The sequence below is a fragment of the Nelumbo lutea genome, chromosome 1 (assembly GCF_056320005.1).
Source record: "Nelumbo lutea isolate HS-2025 chromosome 1, American lotus-T2T, whole genome shotgun sequence".
NCBI lineage: Eukaryota > Viridiplantae > Streptophyta > Magnoliopsida > Proteales > Nelumbonaceae > Nelumbo > Nelumbo lutea.
The window spans coordinates 106406934-106428949 of record NC_142684.1 but is presented as its reverse complement, the minus strand read 5'-3'; the positions used below and the strand labels follow the sequence as shown (position 1 = coordinate 106428949).

The window sequence follows — 22016 nt, the reverse complement described above, 5'->3', positions numbered from 1 at the left end:
GAGCTCAAGCTTGTGAACTTTTGACTCGAGCCGAGCTTGAGCTCAAGGTTTTGACTCGAACTGAGCTTGAGCTCGAGCCTTGTAGAATAATCTCAAGCCAAGCTCGAGCCTGGTACTATTCGGCTCGACTCGGCTTGAATCCACCCCTAGTCGTCATGCCAATGGCCTGCCTAAAGCACGTACATCAAAAACCAGCTAGGCAACTAGTTCCATTTCATTCCTGATCTATTCTTCTACCAAAAAACCATTGATTTTGGTAGTAATCTACTAACCTAGATGGTCAAACTATCAATCCATTGACTTAGATGGCAGTTTTGGCCATTTTTTATTTTTTATTTTTTTTAAATTATAACAGACCAGCTCAATTGGATCAGGCAATTGGGTTCATGAATTTCAACCCTAACCTGAGCATCAACCCGACCCAACCCAACTTGACCATTTTGGATTGGGTTCGGGCCAACCCAGCCCAACTTGTAGCCTTACATAAAGCTTTATCATCATCAAGAGGAAATATAAGTAGTAGATTTGAATAATAAATCAAAATTAGATCGAGAGATAGCCAATCACTCAATTAATATGAGTTCAAAGATTTATAATTTTATCTTGATTTGGGTTAATTGTTTTAACTCTCCATTTAATATGGTCACAGTTTTTAGGGGTGGATTTGAGTTGAGCCAAGATATATAGCTATCGAACTCATCTTGTCAAAAACACTGAGGCTCTAGCTTGAATTTGGTTCTATTGAAAAGCTTGTAAGTCCAACCTCAATTTGGATTGAGTTTGACTGTAAACAAAAATTCCTATAAGAATAAAATGTTATACATATAAAAAAATATTTTTTAATTTGTATATAAAAAATTAAGAATATTATATATAATATTTTTATTATATATAATTGTTATATATATATATATATATATATATATAAAAGAGATATAAGAGAGAGAGAGAGAGAGAGCGCGCGCGCTCAATTAAGCTTACGAGCCTCATGATCCGAGATTTATTATGCTCAAGTTCGACTAAAACTCTGTTTAGACCGAGCCAAATAGTCATCAAAAGCTCAATTCTTGTCCGCTTCTACAATTTTAGTCAGTTCATACATTTTTAGTACTTGCAAACTCTATATAAAACATGCTAGTTATTAAATTTTAAAATCCTTAGCAAAATTAAATAAAGTTATTTCCTGTCAATATTTATTGAAATTTCACATTAAAATTAACATAAGCTCAATAACGGATGCATAAGTATACTCTTTTTTTGTACAAATAGGAAGATAAAAAAATGATGGGCTATACGAACCTGGGTACCCCTTGGACTATGATAGGGACAATTTTGTGAGCACACATAATAAGCACTCAATAAATATTTTTTAAGAGTTGTACTTACGAACGGCCACTTTCCTACTATCTTTTGGGTATTTGAATGGGTTGGGAACATAGTGATACCAATCATGGATGGGAGTGAATTCTCCACCCCACATCGACCCAATAATATATAGTAAATATATAGATAATAATATTATTTATATTAAAATATATTTTAAAATATTTTTATACTTCAAAAAAATTCTCATTTTAAGTAAAACTATTTTTTTAATGATTTTAATTTAAAATTTTCAGAAATTTGGATACTGATAAAGAATCCATCTTCATTGGAAATCAGGAATAGGGGTCCTCAACTCAATGCGGATAAAGGTCTAGAACAAGAATTTGTTTCAAAATCAGGATGGAAACGGAAAATATGATCACTGCCCCGAACCCGCCCTGTTGGCTGTTGCCATTCGTTGCCTATCCTAAATATTTGCTTTGAGTATTTTTAAGGGTAGGCTGGAGGTATTCAGAAAAGGGTGTCAAAAATTTCCTAGTGCTGGCTAATTAAAGCATCAACCAAACCATTAACGGTATGCCCATGATTATTACTCACCGAAAATGCAAAGCCAACCGGTGGTATAAGATTAAACCGGTTTTAGTGACCCGGATCCCGGTCCGCTCCGTGTGTTCTGAAAAGGAGGAGCCGACGTGGCTTCATGAATTGGGTTTTGTTTGGGAACGGGAAAATGAGTTACAAGATTCGGAACCAGACCCGGTGAATGAAGACTGAAGAGGTTGGGATAAGTCAACTCAAACCCGAAAATGCGGGTGTAAAATTCCGGGTGCCGAATGGGTCAAGGTCAAGAATATAGGGCGATGGCCACCTCTATTTCTGTGACAAAATACCCTGAAACAAGGAAGAAGATTCGCGTCAATGGAATTGCAATTCTTCTGTCGTAATCCATCCGGCCGATGACTAGACTTGTGCGGTATAGATTGGACGCACCCAGAATCTGACATGGTCATCATCAACCTCAACTCCTCAACAAAATTAAAGGCTCCAGGTGGTAGAAAGTTTGAATTAGAAACCCCTCCTGCTCCTCCTCCTGGGTCAGTACTCAGTAGGTGACTTAGGGCGGGAGGGGCCTTTGCTTGAATTTCAAGTGTTGATGTTGAACTCCCTAAACAAAACAGTAGTGTGCATGTGCTGATGATGCGCATCCCCATCAATCTCTCTCTCTCTCACACACACACAGTTACAGACTTACAGTCCTGATAAGCAAATTAAATGGTGAAGGTCTAACAACATAACTGAACTGGTCCCTGTTCAATCCATGGCATTGAATTTGGATGGATGCCATCTGCTCAGATAGGAGGCCATGTCAGACAGAAATGGGAGACAATGGGTCTGGTCAGGCACGCGCTGTGGGCCGGGGGAGTAGGGTGTGGAACCAATCAACCAAGTTGATCTGTGAGACTCACTCCGTATATGGTCGAGCCCGGAGCCATTCCACTTCCACATATTCTTCTTCATTCATTCATTCAACACTCAACACTCAAGACTCAGGCCTGAAGATAGAGCATTATTCCACGTTCCACTGCTGATTGCTGAATGGGATGGGAGACAAAGTAGTGAATATGAATCCAATGGGTAGAAGGTGGGTGAGAAAGACAAATCCTGAATTTTGCGCATCCACTTGCGCTTCCTGTTCCCCCTTCTGTGCCAGACGGTAATTGCACATTTCGTCAAACCCAGCATGTGTCATTGTGTCCATTATGTTTCACTTTCAATGTTTAATTTACCGTGGCCGGTGCTCTCTTTCTTTCTTTCTTCTTCTTGTTCAAATCATCAGAGAAATTCCCATTTCCCAGTCGTCCACTCATTCAATAACAGCGTCTTTTCACAGTTTGAATTGCAAGAAAAAGAAGAAATTAAGAAAGCTAGCCTGGCTTTAAGTAATTAAGGTCGTTGGCTTATCTTATCAAAATGATGGAATTTATATTTTGACAGCTTCAAGTGATTTGGATTTTGGGCGCCCTCAGTTTTGACAAAATGGAGAGACTCAGAGACTCCCTCAAGCCAACGATGGGCCATTGGGCAGTTAGGCATTGACAGGCCAAGAGCTGCCCTATATATTATATGTCCTAGGCTAGGGCAACGACATACGTATAGGAAATTAACTCATCGTCCCACCCCACTTGATGAATCACGTTTTCCATGTAAAGGAGAATGCTGACGTGCATGGTTGATACAGCATTCCTTAATGGGATTTGGGAAGGTATTTAGGTACCCAACCAAATTGCCCATTTTAATATACTTTAGTTTGAAAGAGATTTAGGTTTTCTCTACCAGAATGAATCAGGCCTATTATTTCATTTTACCTCTGACTGACCCAAGAGAGGATGATTTCATTTTATATTTTATTAAAGAGATTATATTATTGAATTCAACCATGTCCATCCAACCTCCATCTGCCCATTCAAAACAAAATGGGTCAACTCCCAAAACTAAATAAGGCCAAAATATATACTTTTTATGGTAATCAGGCCAAAAAGATAAATAATGATTCAATCAACTCTGAACCATGAGATCTTCATCCGTATTGACCACATTAGTTGGGGTAGTGGCCACACTAACTCAGTTTAATTAATGATTAACCAACCATTCTTCCTTTGATTTGTTAATGCATTTGTTTTTTCACAAAACTAAATTGGAAGGAACAAGAAGCTGGTTCAGGGGCAGTGGTGAATAAAAGAAAAATAGATGCCTAGAGTGTTATCTATTACTTTTGGTTACTTTACAAGTTCCCTTGCTGTGTTTAGTTCCTAAGAAAACAAGTGAGAGAGGGATAGCTGCTAATAAAATCCATAAGATGCCTTAACAGGCTTTCCCACAATTTTCCTTTTCTCATGAATTTTTAGCAAGTCTTGATAGACAAGGAACCCATATCTTTCCCTCAAAGTGCAAAACAAGGGGTCTGTGGGGGGGTGTAGGGTTGAGGATGAAATCTAAAAGAGAACCAATTGGAATCCAATCCGGTGCATTCATTTAGTACCAAAACAAGGGGTGCCCTGTTTGGTTTTCAAAATGTCATCATATGTTGCTTTCTCTTTTAACCCATTTTCGGTAAGCCAGTTGATGGTAGGGGACTCACCCAAAAATGGGGTCCATCATCTCCATCCATGTAATGTGAGTCTATCAAAATGCAAGAAAGAGATAAAAGATGAGAGAGAGAGAGAGAGTGACAGAGAGACATGATTCTTGATTGCCATCTCAAGTCTCAACCAATGCAAAGCAACACAGTTACCCAAAGTAGCATCACTTGATGACAACCGTCCAGTGGAGAAAGATGGGCCATCACCTTTAAGTGATGGGTTGGCCATTAGGATGCTCAACTTATGATGTTGAGGCTTATATAAACAGTTGAGTTTGTTTCTTTGTTTGTATCAACCCAAGAAGTTTAATTTGCAGAAAGCAGCACTAAAACTGGTGTAATTAAATTGAAATAGCCGTTGGACAAAAGACTAAAGAAAGATTTGAGTTTTTTTTTTTTTTTTTACTGCATTTGCATTGGATAGAATACATGGTAACAGACTTAACAGTGATACATTGATAAAAGGCATTGGGGAATGCTCTTCTTTTCTTTCTTTTCTTTTTTTTTTTTTTCCTTTTATCAGAGCAAAGAACCAACTAATGAATGACAGAATGAAATCAACAACAAGTCCTCACGGAGAGAGAGCTTTCAATGTACACTGATCCAGACAAGAAAGAAGAAAGGTGCAACTGAACGTATCTGATAAAGTAAAATAATCCAAACACCACCGTTCCCTACCCTTCTCTAATCTCCATAGAGTCTAGTCTCTCGCATAAATAAAAGCAGATCTCGCGTGACCATCTCTCTCTCTCTCTCTCTCTCCTCTCTCTCTACAGATTCACTGCTAAGCTGGAGAAACTGGCAAAATACAACCAACCCATGTTCACGCACTCACTTTATCCGAAACCAGAAGAAGCTAAGAAAGGAAATCTGAAACCCCATTATCTACGCCAGAGGTGCAGCAGCAGCTGCAGTATCAGCTGATGTGGTCAGTCTCAAACTTCAAAGCAAGCCCCCCATACTCATGCCCCCCAGAGAGAGAATCAAAATACCCAGAGAGAAAGATTGATTTTGACGTTAGACCCGTTAAAAGGGAAGATGAATTTCTCTTTTCAGACACATGAAAATTTATGCTAGATTTTGCTAAAAACTACACTGTTTTCTTTCTACAGTCTTCACCTTTCCTATCTCTCCTGTCCTTCAAATTCTAAAGCTAAAAGAGAGCAAGATTAAAACACTAGAAAGAGTGATTAACAAAAAGTACAGACAATGAATTCTTAATTCACAAGCTAAGCGGAAAAAAAAAAGAAAAAAAAAAAGAAAGGAAAAGCAAGCCAAACCCAGAACTCAGAACGGTGGTGGTGGTGGTGGTTGTCTGGCGGTGGGTGCCCAAATGACATCCGAAGGTAGATGACAGCTGTAGATTGACATTCCACATGATTCTGCCGGAGGAGGGTGGCTTCCTTCTCCACCGCCAGGAGGGGAAGGAGACTGGCCGGCGTTACCGGAGAGCGAATTGGGAACTTCGTCTTCCAGGGGCAAACGATGATAAGACGGATTACTAAATGTTGCAGCGACGATAAAGACGGTACCGGCGGCCAGCAGAGAACCTACGACTGACCCTCCGAGGATCTGACCTTGCGGCCCAGCGAGCGAAATCGTAAACCCATTAACTGAAGAAGGAAGCGACGTTGATGAGGGAGGGAGAAAGGTAGCAGAGATGGAGAGTATATCAAAGCGGCCATGAAAGGTGACGGTAGCACCCGGGTTGGTGGAGGGTTGACGGAGAGTGACGTTAGCGACGGTGCCAGACCCACTGAGAACGCAGACACCAAGATTCCGTCGACGAGAGAAACGAGAGATGGCGTCCACTACATCCAGACCACCGGGGACCTCGAGGACTTGGGGGCGCATTGCGCACTCGGTGTCGCGAGTGATTATAACAGGAGGCTTGGGTTTGTTCTTGGAGCCAGGTGGGCGACCCCTTGGACGCCTGACCACTTCAATGGTAGCACCGTCGCCAGCAGCGGTGGTTCCATCTGCTTTCTTAATCTTCTTGACATTAATGGATCCGTCGGCCGTGCTGCCAGCAGGGCCACCGCCACTACCTCCTCCTACTCCTCCTCCTCCGCTGCTTCGGCTCTCATCTTCTTCTGAAGTCTGGCATTCCCGAGTCACGACGTGGTGTAGCTGCTGCAGCTTCTGCTGTTGGTGATGTGGGTGGTGAAGCTTCGCGAACATATTGTTCCCACTGCTGCTATTCTTTCCTTCTTCATATTCACCTTTCATCTCTTCGAATTATTTATATATAAAAAATATAATAACAATAGTTCTTTGTATGTAAAACGAAAACAAACAAGGCAGTAGTGACTCGGTGAGAGAGAGAGAGAGAAAGAGTCAACAGAAGATTTTGATTTGTTTATATTTGATGTAAATAAATCATAAATGAGTCCATACAAGAGAGAGGGGCTACAAGAGAGGAGAGAGAGAGAGAGAGATGGTTAAACTTGGAAACCAAGTGAAGATTAATGACGCCGCTGGTTGGAGGTGGTGCCTGGTGGGGGTCCACGTCTAAGACAGGGAAAAGATGGAGAGATTTCAATTCAATCTCTTCCTTCTCTCTATGGCTGGGTTTTTCTTTTCTTTTAACTTTTGTTTTGGTGAGCAACTCAATTCTCAGCCTTCACCGCCTTTCTTTTCTTCCTTCCCATTTCAAGTTTGAGATGAGAGAATGAGAAGGGCTGAAAGGGGGATTACTGTCATACTGTGGAGCGTGCCCTCCCCGCTTCACAAAACCGAATGATGCCAAGCTGAAGTTGGCCACTCTTTGGCCCGACCAAGCCCATTCAGTCCATTGACAAGTGACAACGACCCATTTCATGCCTTGGACTTTTTTTTTTTTCCTTTCAAATTTTAACTTAATTAATTAATGAATTACCACGCACGTGTACACTCACACGGACACGGACACCCTCGTTCTCGATCAAATTCTGAATTTGGAAAATAATTGGATGTCAAAGCTAGCTCATAGGCTTCTGCACGGCCCACAAGGCAACAGCCCACATCCTTTGACGGTATGAAAAAGGGAATATTGAATATTGATTTTCAGCGCGTGTCCTTTATAGTTTTTGACACCGTAAGTGTTGCTTACAAGAAAAGATGATGGGCCGTGGGCGGTGGGCCAATCACCTTCTAAAGCTCTAGCGTGGGACGGCGCAGCATCATTCATGATGCCTTCATGCAAGCAAGAGCCAAGAGCCCAAGAGGTGACTGTCCAAATCGAAGATTTGTGTGATTATTGGAGAAGTTGCCAAAGATGAATACCAAGTGGTCCTGTTTGAACGGTCTGGATCATCAACAAGAGGGAATACGTACGTTAGTGGGCCACCCCGCAGAGAAGTGGGCCATATCTTGCTTTGCGTGTACCTCAGGAACAGTTTTACATGAGTGGCATATATCATATATGGGTGTTCAATTGGCAACTTGAGTCCTCTCCCTCTCTGTTTCTCTTTACTTCTTCAATCCCCAATCTTCATGTCTCTGGATCTTAACAAACCATACCTTTCACCACTTACCAACTCTCTTGGGTTGCAACCTCCACGTTTCAATTTTTTCAACGGACTCAGTTAACATCTCTCTCTCTCTCTCTAAATCAATCAATGAAGAAGAAGAGACTAGGGTAGTGTCCCTCTCGCAATTATAAGGGTAGTTTTTGTCGTTGACAAGAGATAACCTAACTGTGATAAAACATGAACACGTTCAATGCATTCAACACAAGATTTTCCCAAGTTAGGAAATTTGAAGTTGCTACTGCTTCCCACCTCATAAACTGTTGTGAGGGCGACATCCATTTACTAATTTGCGTTTCTTCATCCAATTTCTTGTAGTTGTAGGCCTTCACACATTATCTCAAATGTTTAAACCTAACCCTAATAAGACCCCGTTGGGGACGGTTTCTGTATCTGGGGTAAGTTGAATTCATGAGCCGTTTTGGTTGAGCACTCGTTTAATTTGCGCTTTACATATACGTATTTGTACTCCTTCCATACTGAGCCGGATAAACTATATAAATTCAGAGTAGTTGTGTTACAGTCACAATTCTAGCATTCAAGATGCCCATGTTTACTTTCCAGATTTTCACCAAACACAATTTTAAAGATTTTTACATGGGGTCCAGTTAGGAATGCTAGAGGCTAGAAGCCACATCCTAAAAGCATTTCCAAACAGATACTAAGATGATATAATATCTATGTATATAATTAGGGCTGTCAATAATATTCAAAAATCTGATTTTGAATTTGAAATTTGACATAATTGAATTGAATTCGGATAATTCGAATATCTAATTGGTCGAATTCAGATATTCTATTCATATTCGATTCGATAAATATCCGAATTTGACCGATTATTTAATTTTTATATATAATTTATAAAACATTTAATTGTCTTATATAATTTATATATAATAATTAAACTATATAAATAATTTATATTTTTATATATTTTATATAAATAAAATATTTATTTTATATATTTATTACTTATATAAAATAACTAATTAATCGAATTAAAATCGAATCGGATTCAGATATTATTTGACCCGATTCGAATTCGATCCGTTATATATATCCATGGTGATCACCACTAAGATGGGTTTTAATCAATTGATATTATTTGCATCACTTCTGCAGAGTTACAACATAAGCTTGGCTGAATTGCTTTATATATAGTTGATGCTCATCCCAAGCCCAACAATTGATGGACCTAGACCTTAAACCTAGCCTTTATCTAACTCAATTTTCAAATCTTTCAGACTAATCAAACTTATCCCTGAGTTGTCCACATTTGACCCAAGAGGCCAAGATTACTAAATCCTGTAGGCCTACCCTGTCAATTCACTGTCTTGAGCTAGATTAAAAGTAAAAAAAAAAAGAAAAAAAAAAGCCATTTCCCCAGTCCAAACTAGGCTACAACTCATTGACTTACTATTTCTAGTCATAATTTATATCCTATTCAACTTTATTTGGCCTTGAGTCATGAGCCCTATTTCAATTAAACATTCTTTTATTGACTATAAAATCTAACCCCAGAACCCAGATGGAAATTTTATATAGAAAAACAATAAATAAGTAGGCATATGTCAACCAGCAAGCATTTCGGGCAGTATCAGTCTGATCAGTCAAGCCTTCAGGCCCGCTCATATGAGTTGTAATTCTGAAGCTTAATTGATTAGTGTTTGCCGTTTGATCTGCTCAACATACAGAAGCTACACATATTAACAGCTCAGGCCTATTCTTCTGGGCCAATGATCCTGCAGCTAGTGCGAAGCCTAAAAGAGCAGTGGTCATTAATTAACACTCTCTGGTGAGTAATGATCGCAATTAATTTGTTGCTTCAGTCTTGATCGTTTTCGTGGCCCCTTAAAACTGATGACCCAACCAAGTAACTCTAGCCAACAAAGCAAATTAAAGAGAAATTTTCAGTCAATCTTAGTTGTCGGCATTGTGAATGCAGCTGAGAGATGGTCAAACATGAAAATTCAAAACAAACATGTTTGTTCAAATAACGCCAACACAAACAGATCTGAGCTTACCATAGGAAATCCACACCCAATTTCCCCATGCTTCCGTAGGTCCTCCTCCGTCCTTAGCGCTGTTGGTGGATGGTCATGGTCTCAACTCTCAACTCTCTTAGCTATGGAAGACCAAGATAATGAGATGTTCTGGCCTTCTGGGTTTCTAGCTTATAAGCTGGCACCACATGTGGAGAAGCTGGATGCTGCTCTGGTTTTTCTATTTTCTTTTTTTTTTTCAATTTCAATTTATTTATTTATTTTTGGAGCTAATTAAGCTTGTGAAGGATCGATATATATGATAGATAATAAACTTTTTCTTTTGGCAGTAAAAGATACATAGAACTTTTTGGGCATGTTGATAGTCCTTCACTCCTTGCAGTAACCAGCCTTGACAGGAGAAAAGAGACTGACCCACCATATGCCAAGAAGAGCCTTTTTCTTTTTATTTCTTCCGCCTATAATAATAAAGGAAAGAGGGGAAAAAAAGAATCAGAGACTATAAATTAAGAGCTTTCTCTTTCTTCTGTTTTTCGAAAAGACTTGCCACGTCAGATTCTACGTGGCTAAAGCAAGCTGGGTCATGCAATCAAAAGATGAATTGTCTATTTGATGATTTGTTTTTTTTTTTTTTTTTTTAATTTTGATCATATAATAGAATGTGCTGTTTCACATGCATGCCAGTTGAGATGTCAGTGATGAAACTTCCTCCTTTGTCCGTGCATGGCAAGTGGCAGCTTAACGGTTCTTTGCCACGTGGCAAACTAAAAACCCCATTCTCCACCTTCCTTTAAAAATTCCTTCTCAATCCACAATCATCCTCTCTCTTATCCAAAAAAAAAAAAAAAAACCACAATCATTCTCTTATTTATTTATTTATTTTTGTGGAAAACTTAAAATCATACTCATGAATTTAAGTCGGAAGGATTTTATTCTAGATTACCATGATAATGCCTCACAAATATGAATTCCAATCGTCTACAGTTCTACTTGTAATTTAATATTGGGTCAATTATATTACGATAAACCCATATTAGATCTGTACACGTGGGTCCTACGTGTCAGGCCCATATGTCAAATTGTGAAATATCGTCCTGCAACTGCTTTGGCTTCTTCATGAAAGGAGGGATGTACTATCCCTTGATTGTCACGTGAAGCTTAAGTTTTTTTTCAAATATGAGCGCCTAGCGTTTCTTATACTTACAACATAGAGCCGAAGTTTTTTTTTTTATTATTAATTTTTCCATCAAGCAAAAAATAAATGCTTTTGGAATATAAAATATGCTTAATTACTTTTTTGCGAAAAAAACAAAGGCCATATCCGATAACTAAAAATATAAATAATCAATATGAGAACTTGTCCGTTTCCTACCAATTAAAGACACACCTTACTATATATATTATAGGGAAATTGTCTAAAACTCACCATGGGTTTTCAATATTTCTCTTAAATTCACCACAACTTTTTAAAATGTCTAAAACTCACCATATCAGTAAAGTTTTATTTTCTAAAACTCACCTTCCGTTAGTGCACCGTTAATGCTTCTTAACAGAGGTATCCATGTCAGCATAAATAACAATTTTCATGACCAAATTACCCTTGAATGACGAGTAAGAGGAAAAATTGTCTTTTTTAGTTTATTTGCATTTTTAGTATTTTGTTATAATTTCTAATGTTTTTTTATAATTTCTGTTCTTTAATTTTCTATTTTCTACAATCTATAAATTTTCCTATATTTTTTGTTATTTATTTGTAATTTCTGTGTTTTTCTATAATTTTTGGTGTTTTTTCTATAATTTTTATTTTTTGATTTTGTTTTTCAATTTCTATAGTTTCTATAATTTGAAAATAAATTTTTATTTTGTTTGCAATTTTTATAATTTTTTATATATTTTTTGTAATTTTTATGTTTTTATTTATTTTATATTTGAAAATATTTTTTGAATTTTTCCTTTTTTTCATGTCTAAATATTAAAATGGTAATTTATTAACACCCATTAATTTATTTTGTATATATTTTATATTTTTTTATGAATGTTAAAATGGTAATTGATGATGCACGATCTGGAGCTTTTAGCTAGATGACAGCTCGGTTGTCGGTTGCTTGGCTGGCGAGTTGAGCTGCAAGATGAGAAAGCACAGAGAACCCGGGGTGATTAACCCGGTGTGGTCACTCCGATGCTTAAGTCAGTGGCTAGTTGTCTAAGCGAGCTAATACTTGAATGCAAGAGAGCTAGTAAGCACAAATTGTGTGCCTACCCTCTAATGTTAGAGGTAAGGCCTTTATCTAGGCATTGTTTGGTGTGGGTATCGCGCACCGCATCCAAGATCTCCAAGAAGATGTGTCTAACTGGCCTAAAGTCCTCGGAGGTAGTTGTGCATGTAGGCCGACTTTTGCGCATTACTCAGTTTCCTCCTGAACACTCAGTGTGAGAACTAACTTCTGAGAAACCTAGGAGTGACAGGATGCATGCAGAGTTGGTAAGCAAGCACATCTTGTAGGTCGTCACCTGGACCTCAATCAAGTCAGCAAGCCTTTGAGGGTGGTCGCTCCTCACGTCAATGTCACTTCAACCGGTACTAATAAGGTACCACAGGTCGGCCCTGGACAAGGTGCTTCTAGCCGCCCTGAATTGTGGACGATGTCGCCAGCTAGATTTCCACTAGGTCGGTGGCGGAGGCAAGTCACTAGGTTGGCGGTAGAGGCAAGTCGCTTGGTCGGCTGTAGAAGCAGGTTGCTAGGTCGGTGGCAGGGGCAAGTAGCTAGGTCGGCAATAAAGGCAGGTCATTAGGTTAGTGGCAGAAGTAGGTCACTAGGTTGCTAGGTTGGCAGCGGAGGTGGGTCACCAGGTCGCCAAGTCACCAACTGAGACTCCATCATTTTGGCTAAGGCAAGTCGTCGCCTAGGTGATGTTGGGATGTCATCCATTCCATCTGTTCTACAATGCCATGTGTCATGATACCGGTGGAGGGCCAAATCTGCCCTCATTAATAATATATTAACACCCATTAGTTTGTTTAACATCAAGTTAGTGACATGGTGAGTTTTAGACGTTTTGAAAACTTGTGGTAAATTTAAGAGAAATGCTAAAAACTCATGTGAGTTTTGGACAATTTCCCTATATTACATGGAGATAGAACATGTGAATGCCTAACTGGAAACTAATTTCCTAGATTTCCATGTAAATTGTGAATAGAATCCTATACAAAACAAATAATTTACCTTGTTTTACTAATTAAAGACATAATTTTGATTATGATGGTGTCTATTTAAGAGAAATGTTAAAAACTCATGGTGAGTTTTAGACAATTTCCCTATATTATATGGAGATAGAACATGTGAACATGTGAACATGTGAATGCCTAACTGGAAACTAATTTCCTACATTAGTAAACATTGCCACATCAGTGTCATATCATAATTTTTTTTTATTATGATGGTGTCTTTCATCAATGCTATTCTTAGTAAACATTGCCACATCAGTGTCATATCATAAATTTTTTTTTCAAAAATTATTTGTTGTTTGGTTACTATTCTTAGTAAACAATGCCGCATCAGTGACATATCATAAATTTGTTTTTCGAAAATTATTTGTTGTTTGGTTAGTTGTTTTTTCAAAAAATGTTTTCTTATACCATGCCTTAGAAATCGAGAAATGTGTGGTTTGAGAAAATGCCATTTTTAGCGGGTATCTGGTTTCATTCTTGCTTTTACAGAAAAATGGTGCCATGTCAGATCCAACTCAGTAAGGCTTTTTTTTTATAAAAATGTTATTTGGTTCACACATTTCTTGAATAAACACTGAAAAATGACAAAGATTCAGACATTGCGGGAAACATTGAAATTGTTGTTTCCCCCAACGCTCCATCCATTATTGCCAACAGTTCTATGACATGGCACCTACATGGAGGGTGCCGCCGTTGGCCGTTATTGCCAACAGTTCACCGGATTTGTCCTTTTTGTTATGAACAGGTATTCACATCTAAGCCCCACTACTATTGCCATCGTCACCGGTTCCGTCTCTTTTCTCATTCTTCTTGTTTGGTTCCGAGTTCATCCATTGCATAGTGGCCATTAAATCGTCATCAAGCACATGGTGGTACCGAGTTAAAAGAGTTGCACAGCTAACACTGTATTGCCTACTTGCACATGAAAAGTGACAAGCGAAATTGCCTTACCAAACAACATAAGGTGAAAATTATTTTGTTCTTATTCTCGTAAATCATGGATAGATGTTGTTATGTGTTTGGAACTGTACAAATTTATTTATTAAACATTTTGTATTTGGTTTGTTTGAAAAACTAAGAAAAGCAATGATGAACCTGTTTATTGACACTTGGGAGCCATTAGATGCCACATAAGCAAAATAGTGAATAAACGCCTACCTGTAGGAAGAAGCATTGAAATGAAGCTTCCCCCAATAGTACACGTGCATATAAACAGAATTCTACTTTTGCAAGCCCTCATGTACAAATTCACATAATGGGGGAAATGCTGAAGTGACCCCTATATGACAGCGTCTATTCAATAAATACCTACGGTTCCAAACACATGCGTTATCATTGGGCGTGGACATTTTTTTGAGAAATTGGGTCTAAAAATGCCCACGCTACCCAACACCATCTTATTGTTTTCCCTTTTTTTTTTCTATTGACATGGCATTGAAAAATGACTATATAGTAGCAAAAGTAATGGTACCAAATAGAAAACCTGAGAAAATAACATGCTTATACAGCACCAGCCTCTCAGGAAATGGTATTGATTCCAAACACCACCTATATGGCTCGATGAGTACAACGTACCTGTCGCCTGTCCCCGATGTTAATGGGTTGGGTTTGAAATGATTTGGCTCAAACCAAACCTGACTTAAATAGATACCAACACAACGTGAATAGAGGTGGGCTGTGACAATGTTAGGGAATGAAGTGGGGCAACTTGGGGTGAGATGAAAAGATAAATAAAAAAAAAAAGAAAAAGTATTAATTAAAATAAAATAGGGCAATTAGAAAAAGCACTTCTTAAAATTGAAATGTTGTTGAACCTGTGATATGGGTCGACATTCCACAACCAAAACCCGATCTGACACGATTAGAGGCATTTGAAGCCTGTCTCAATAGGGTGTGTGAGGGCAGATTATACAAGAATCCCTTTGAACCAATGTTTTCAACCCGCTGTTGATTTGACCGGTCAAATCATTCGAATTATTATCTTGCCAGGATTTTGGGTTTGGTTCAATTAAGACCTGTTAGACAGTCAAAAGCCATTTGACCTGGCCAGTTCGACCATTGACCCATTTGACCCGGTGACCAGATCATAGGTTGTACGCTGAATACATGCAAACTCTTAGAGGCCATAATTTTGCGTTCCGATGTCTGATTGAGATGATTTTTTTTTTCAGATTCAAGATCTATGCATGGCGCCTTGTCCTGCTATTTTCATGAAAAAAACTATTTTTTGTCACAAATTTCAAATTTTAATATTTTTATAAATAAAAAAATAAAAATTGAATTAAAAATATATATTAGATATAAAATAATACATATAACATATCTAAAACATATTTATACATTATTTATTGCTAGATATATAAATACACACACATATATAAGACCTGACATATCGAACTGATAACCTATGACGAAGAGACAAAAACGGTTCAGCTGCTGGGTCGATTTTTAAAACATTGCCTTGAACACGGGTCCAAGATGTCTCTTAGATGTAAATTGGTCATGAACTCGAGATGGATGGTAGGTCCAAGAGTCTGTCTTTGGCATATAAATACATAGACATCTCATCTCTGGCCTAGGTTTCTATTAGGCTTGGTTTGACGGAAAATAAGAGGAAAACAGAAACTCTATTGGAAGGTCTTTAGGAACTCTGTTAATAACTTTCTGTATCTTTCTTATTTTCTATCAAACCCAAAATATTCATAGGAAATATGGAATGTGTTTGCCAAACCATACATCCATCACCAGCTCCTTCTGCTTTTTCTTGTGGTGGAAGTTGAAATAGAAATCTAAAGTTATTTCTCTGATGGCCAAAGCAAATGAAAGAGAGAGAGAGAGAGATTCTTGGCTCTATTTGTCTAAAATACTATTATGTCTGAGTTCGAATTCTGCCATTATCAAGATTGAAATCATGGAAAGCTACATAAAATGGTGAAACTGAATTGGTAACTTATACACTATCATCGTTTAATTGGATTGCGAATACCCAGGACAACCACGGCGACAAAAATGCTTTTTGTCATCTACATAGGGGAAAATGGATAATTGTTCAAGTACCCTTAGCCTTAGTTATTCATGTATTAACTAAATAAATCGGTGATGTGAATGGTTTTGTCTTTTAACTGCCATGTCAATAAAACCAATACATTTTTGCTGATGTGGCAATTGTTTTGGTTTTAAGAAACAAAGCCATTTACATTCTGAGACACCGCCAATCTTTTATAAGAGTGCGCTAATTACAATTTAGCTAGGCGTGTTGTTTTTGCTGCTGCGGCTATTGATTTTGTTTTCGAAAACAAAACCAACCATACTATGTAAAACACCTCCTTAATTAATTTAGCACCTAGCATTCCTACTAAAAGTGTACATTGCAATTGATTGATGTACAAAATTCTCAGTCCAATGCTCCAATTTATTCAACCCTCTGTGCTTTAATTTCTTGTATATATGCTTTGTTAAGGTTGCAAATCTGGCTTATTAAAAGATAAAAAAAAAAAAAAAAAAGAGAAAAGTCATTATATATGCTTTGTTAAGGTTGTATATATACCAATTTAAATAAAGAGAAAACAAAAAACACTAGTATTTTTTTAATTATTTTCATCATATATATACATATTTTTTTATAAAAAATAAGTAATATAATTGACCCGCTGATTTTAATATTTTCTGAGAAAAGCAAACAAAACTAGCCAAAAATAACCCGCTGATTTTAATCTAAGGACCCAAGCTATTGTTATTGTTTGTGCATCTACACAGCCCAGGACCAATGCAATTACAAATTCTAAGTTGGAGCACCTACTCGTAGCTATATCAGATTTTTCCAACAAGTTGGCCAAATCCAGGATTTGTTTTTGATATAGGTCCAAAGTGATAGATAGCTAGAGAGGTTGAACCAGAAACCAAACCTTTTCAACAACTCTTTTTTTTTTTTTTTTTTTGCCTTGATCTCTCCTACAAATCGGTACTTCTACTCTCTATAAAATGCTAAACAAACTGATGCATTCAGCCCAAATTCAGAGCCTCAACTAAACATTTTCTTACACCTCTGAGCCATATTACTTGTCCGGCTTTTAATATAAGGTGTTTCAGCTTAAGCACCTGTTAACACACAACCATGGCATATCAATTCCAAACAGCCATTCATCTATCTCTGCTGCTCACCACTTTCTCATTGATGACCGGCCATTCGGTGCTGGCTGCACGGGGTCTTCTCGACACGACCTTCCCGACAGTTCCCAAGCTTCCAAAGCCTGAATTACCAACTCTGCCGACTATCCCTTCCTTTCCTAAGCCTGAATTGCCACCTTTACCTGAAGTTCCAACTCTGCCAAAGCCTGAGTTGCCGCCGGTGCCTGAAATTCCGACTCTGCCAAAGCCTGAATTGCCTCCTCTACCTGAAATTCCATCTCTGCCGAAGCCCACATTGCCCACATTCCCTTCCCTTTCCCCACCAGATTCACCCACAAGCCCTTAATTAAGTTGTGGCATGCTCAGAATCCTATGCCTTGGGTACTAGTTAAAGGGACTTTCTCTTTTCTTTTCTTGTTCAATTTGTCCTTTTGGAGTATGTCTCTGTCACTCCCATTATGTGTTCTTTGGGTTTTTATTTGGCTTAGTTCCTGGTTATCCTATCAGATTACTGTTTGATTTCTGGTTTGGTGTCCTACTGAATTAGTGCAATGTAATGATCTAAGAACATTACACTAAATTCAATGTCGATTTGCAGAAGCTGCAATGCATGTAATATTAGTAACTACATCGCCTTTCATGGTTTCATTGATTGAATGGAACAGTTAAATAGTTTGAATTGAATAGTCTATGGTTCAGCCTTAATACTGGGCCAGTCAATCATGATCACCCCGTCACGTCCGTATACATGGGCTCACATATCTCATCTGGCCCAATACCGTCGAGAGTCGCTTAACTGTACCCTGTGGGGACCCCATTGCCATTAGGGTTTATCAAAAGATTCTCAACATTACTCCATGAGGCCTCTCAATGATTTATGATGGCTGAGCTTTCTATAGGAAACGCGCAAATTGGTCGTTGAAGCACATACTTAACAACTCATAACCACCTCCACTAAGCGAAATTCAATAAGAAACTTAATGAGGATCCATCATATCATAGTCCATGGAGATGGTACTAGAGATGCAATAGGGAAAGGGTGCCCATCATTTTTAAGAAAATACACATTTTAGAATATTTAGGCTGCATTGGAAATGATGCAAATATGTAGAGTGTAAAATGATTCATATAAATTGTAAAGTTGGGTTAGTTTTGCACCGACAAATTTACCTCTTACCAAATAGATTTTTAGTTGTAATGGAAACAAACACGAATTCCAATAAAGCATATTCCTTTTTTTTATCAAAAGCCCACTTGAATGCAAATTTTCTTTTTATTGATATATTTTTACATCTTATTATCAATGTAAAAATGCATTAAAACTCGTGTTTTGTATCATTTGTCAATGCATAAATATAATGTTACCAAACACAAGCAAAAATGAACGAGAGTGCAAATTTACCCTAAACCGGGATTTATACTCCATTTGCATTATTTCCAAACGCAGCCTTAGGGATCTCAATGCCCCCTTATGGCTGAGAACCTCCAGAGACTTGGGTTGTAAACAACATCAATATTCAATCACCTGAGATGAGAGCCTGACACAAAAATCTCACAATCCAGGAAAAACTTTAGGGCCCTGCTCTCCACATCTGTAGCTCATAATCACCTCGCTTTCTTTCTGGCAGCTAGAAGATAGCTGATAATTAGTTTTCAAATAAGGGAAAATCTATGACCAATCATAACCCTCGGCGAATTTTGATGAAAACCCACCTGATTGGTTACCAGCTTTATAATCCCGGTTGACTGTTTGTAAGTTTTTCCCGTATTATGTCCTTTCTGGCATCATATTTTTCACGGTAGAAGATTCTTGTTGCTTTTCTAGCCATAACTGACGGAAGCATTTAGGAATTCAACCATATCTCAACTTTCTAAGACCATTTGATTCTACCACTATTCCTGAAATTGGATTTAATGTACCACCTCAGAACACAATATGACTATACGAGCTACATAATAACATCGAGATTTTGGAATATCTTCAATCTGATAAAGCAAGATGAAATCGTGTCCAATGCTTGAAAAACACCGATCTGTAGAGATTTATCTCAGATTTGGCAGTTTTTTTTTATACGAAAGGATACACTCTCCCAGCAGAATCTAGGCAACCCATTTGGTTTGAGACCTAGGAAAATTGCTACAGCTGCTGCCTCAGACCGGATCTGCTCCTCACAGAGGGCGCCTCACACGCACATCCTACCATGCATTGAGAACATCTCCCATACTTTTAAGTTATTATTCACGGGAGATGTTCTCAATGCACGGTGGATGTGCATGTGAGACGACCAAGTGAGGAGCAGATCCCGTCTCGCAGATGATATCAAATAATCCAGATCATTTGATCTGAAAAATCTACTTCTTCCAAAGCAAATAGTTTTCGTTGTGAGCTTGACTGAGATTATAGAAGCCATATAAGCCTAGCTCAAGAGAGAAACCTCCTGCTAAAGGCTTATAGCCATCACCAAAATCGCACAATAGCCCATAAATATCCCAGAATCACACCTTTCCAGCATCATAATATTTATATTTATTGATTTTATTAGTGTTAATTGTATATCCAAAACTTCAGGCAAGATTGATCATCGAAATCCCAGAATTTTGGAATATTTGCCGAAATTTTGGCCGAAATAAATTCAACCAAAATTTCTCATATTTCATGTCTTTAGCCATAACCAGGAAACCAAAATTACACTAAAATTTAAAATAATGGTTGTCTAGTAAGGACAAATAGAGTGCCCAAGCATCGTTTGCTTGTCACCTGTTAGTAGGAGGGTTTAGTGAGTCAATATAGCTCTTAAAATGAACTGAGCAAGTACTATATTGCTTAATATAGTTCTCAAATTGTAACTGAAAGCAAGTTTCTTTCTCATTTAACCTTTCAAACCATTTTGATGCACTTAAGAAGAAATAAGACAGAAATGGAAAAGAAAAAAATTAAAAAGGTCATATGCGAGCAACGTATGAATTTGCTTGTGTCACATATCTTACCCATCGATATGGATTGTGGGTCTTGGTCTTCTTTTCTATCTGTAGGTATCTTACCTGCATCAATAAAGCAAGGGAACTAGGCACCTTGAGAAGCATTCATAGAAGAAAATAATTAAATAATATTGATATGGTACTTCAGCATACTGAAGGTGATAAAAAAGGAGGGGTAAAATCTAATGTTAAGGCCATTGGTATCAGAATTGATTCCATCATGTAATTGACATGCCCCATATTAACCAACAAATCCTCACCTCCACATAGTCATTGGATGAATTCTGGAGTCCAGAACCTCTAATTATGAAAGTAGGTTTTTTCACTAGAATCCCCAACTAGGAACATACTTCAAAATAACTTGATAAAAAAACACAGTATTGCAGAGTTGTAATTACTAAGAAACACTCAAGAAACCCTTGTGAAACAACATTAACACCTTAAAGTGTATTGATATGCTAACTTTTTTTTATTAAAAAGGTAAATTCTTCAAGTAAAAACAAATGAAATTAGTACATAAAGCTGAACAATGACAAGAAAAAATACAAAAGACACACCTTGGCTACTAAATTAATTCTTCAAGAGGGGAAAAAGAAAAAGAAAAACAATTTGACAAATAGTGTCCAAGAAAATTACCTCAGCTACTATAAACAATGGAAAATACCTCAGTCACAGATTACCACAAGCCTCCATTTTTGTTCATTTTATTTGTTTCAATAACTTTAGAACTATGTGCTAACAAAAGATAAAAAGATGATACAAAATTTAATGGGCATGACCTATAAGAAAAAGACTGAAACACAGCAAAACAGAAACCAAGAAGAAAAAGGAGTTCTAAAATGGATTTTTAAGTATATTTACATTGGTCTAAGGGGGAAAACCTATGAATATACGTTTACAGACACAAACTAAAGAAGAAAAATGAAACAAAAAAAGATCCCAATCAACTCAAAAACAGAGGGAAATTCCTCAAGAGAATAATGCTAAAAATGGCAAAAACTTAGGTATAAAGGGCTACAAAATCCAAATAACATGTCATACCATGGAAGATCATCTGTACTGAATATTAGAAAACACAATTGCTATAGTGCACCTTTACTTCATAAACTCACGAACACATAAATACATACACACAAAGCACCGGAATCTCCTGCAAGCATGGGTATCCAGCTACATCTACCTATGAATTTAACATACATGTATGGGCGATATTCCCCATGTGCAATTGGATTATGCGTGTGTAGAGTTTTTGCTTCCAGGAGATCCGAGCTCACATATAAGGGGGTCATTGCCTTGGTGTAATGGAAACATATAGGTAGGTGGGTAGGTAGGTAGGTAGGTAGATAATGCAGATTGCAATTATTGAAAGACTACTTCACCTGAAGCCTGGAAGCATTGTACATAGGTATTGCGAAGGTCATGCTTACTGGTCCAGCTTCCCTCATGATATTTCCTGTATAGAAACAAATTACAATCAATAATTTACAACAAATCCAAGACAATGTTTTAAACGCGGAGGTGTGATGCGAGGCATTCCACTACCTAGAGGTGTAAGCCTCCCGAACACAAGGAGGCATAAGCCTCCTTAAGAGGAGGGGGTTAGGAGGAGGATGAAGAGGAAGGGGGGATCTCCTTTTTTTTTTTAATTTTTAATAAAAATCTTTTATATTAAGAAAAATAAAGATGTATAACATTAATTAAAA

At 37.7% G+C, this 22016-nt stretch overlaps 2 protein-coding genes across 3 annotated transcripts in view; both read right to left on the bottom strand.

The window, feature by feature from the left end:
* Nucleotides 1-5508: 5508 nt before the first annotated feature.
* On the bottom strand, nucleotides 5509-7197 carry LOC148876620 (AT-hook motif nuclear-localized protein 28-like). The gene has a single exon (XM_088981074.1). The coding sequence runs from the start codon at nucleotides 6692-6694 to the stop codon at nucleotides 5753-5755; it is 942 nt and encodes a 313-aa protein (XP_088837200.1). The 5' UTR covers nucleotides 6695-7197; the 3' UTR covers nucleotides 5509-5752.
* A 12931-nt stretch (nucleotides 7198-20128) lies between these two features.
* The window catches only part of LOC148876619 (AP-4 complex subunit mu-like), a 44557-nt gene continuing 42669 nt past the window's right edge, over nucleotides 20129-22016 (bottom strand). For both annotated transcript variants that reach the window (XM_088980156.1, XM_088980217.1), the window contains exons 12-13: nucleotides 21693-21766; nucleotides 20129-20376 (exon numbers count right to left, since the gene is read on the bottom strand). In XM_088980156.1, the coding sequence (XP_088836282.1) occupies nucleotides 20278-20376; nucleotides 21693-21766 (173 nt within the window). In that variant the 3' untranslated portion in view covers nucleotides 20129-20277. The remainder of the gene's footprint in view (nucleotides 20377-21692; nucleotides 21767-22016) is intronic.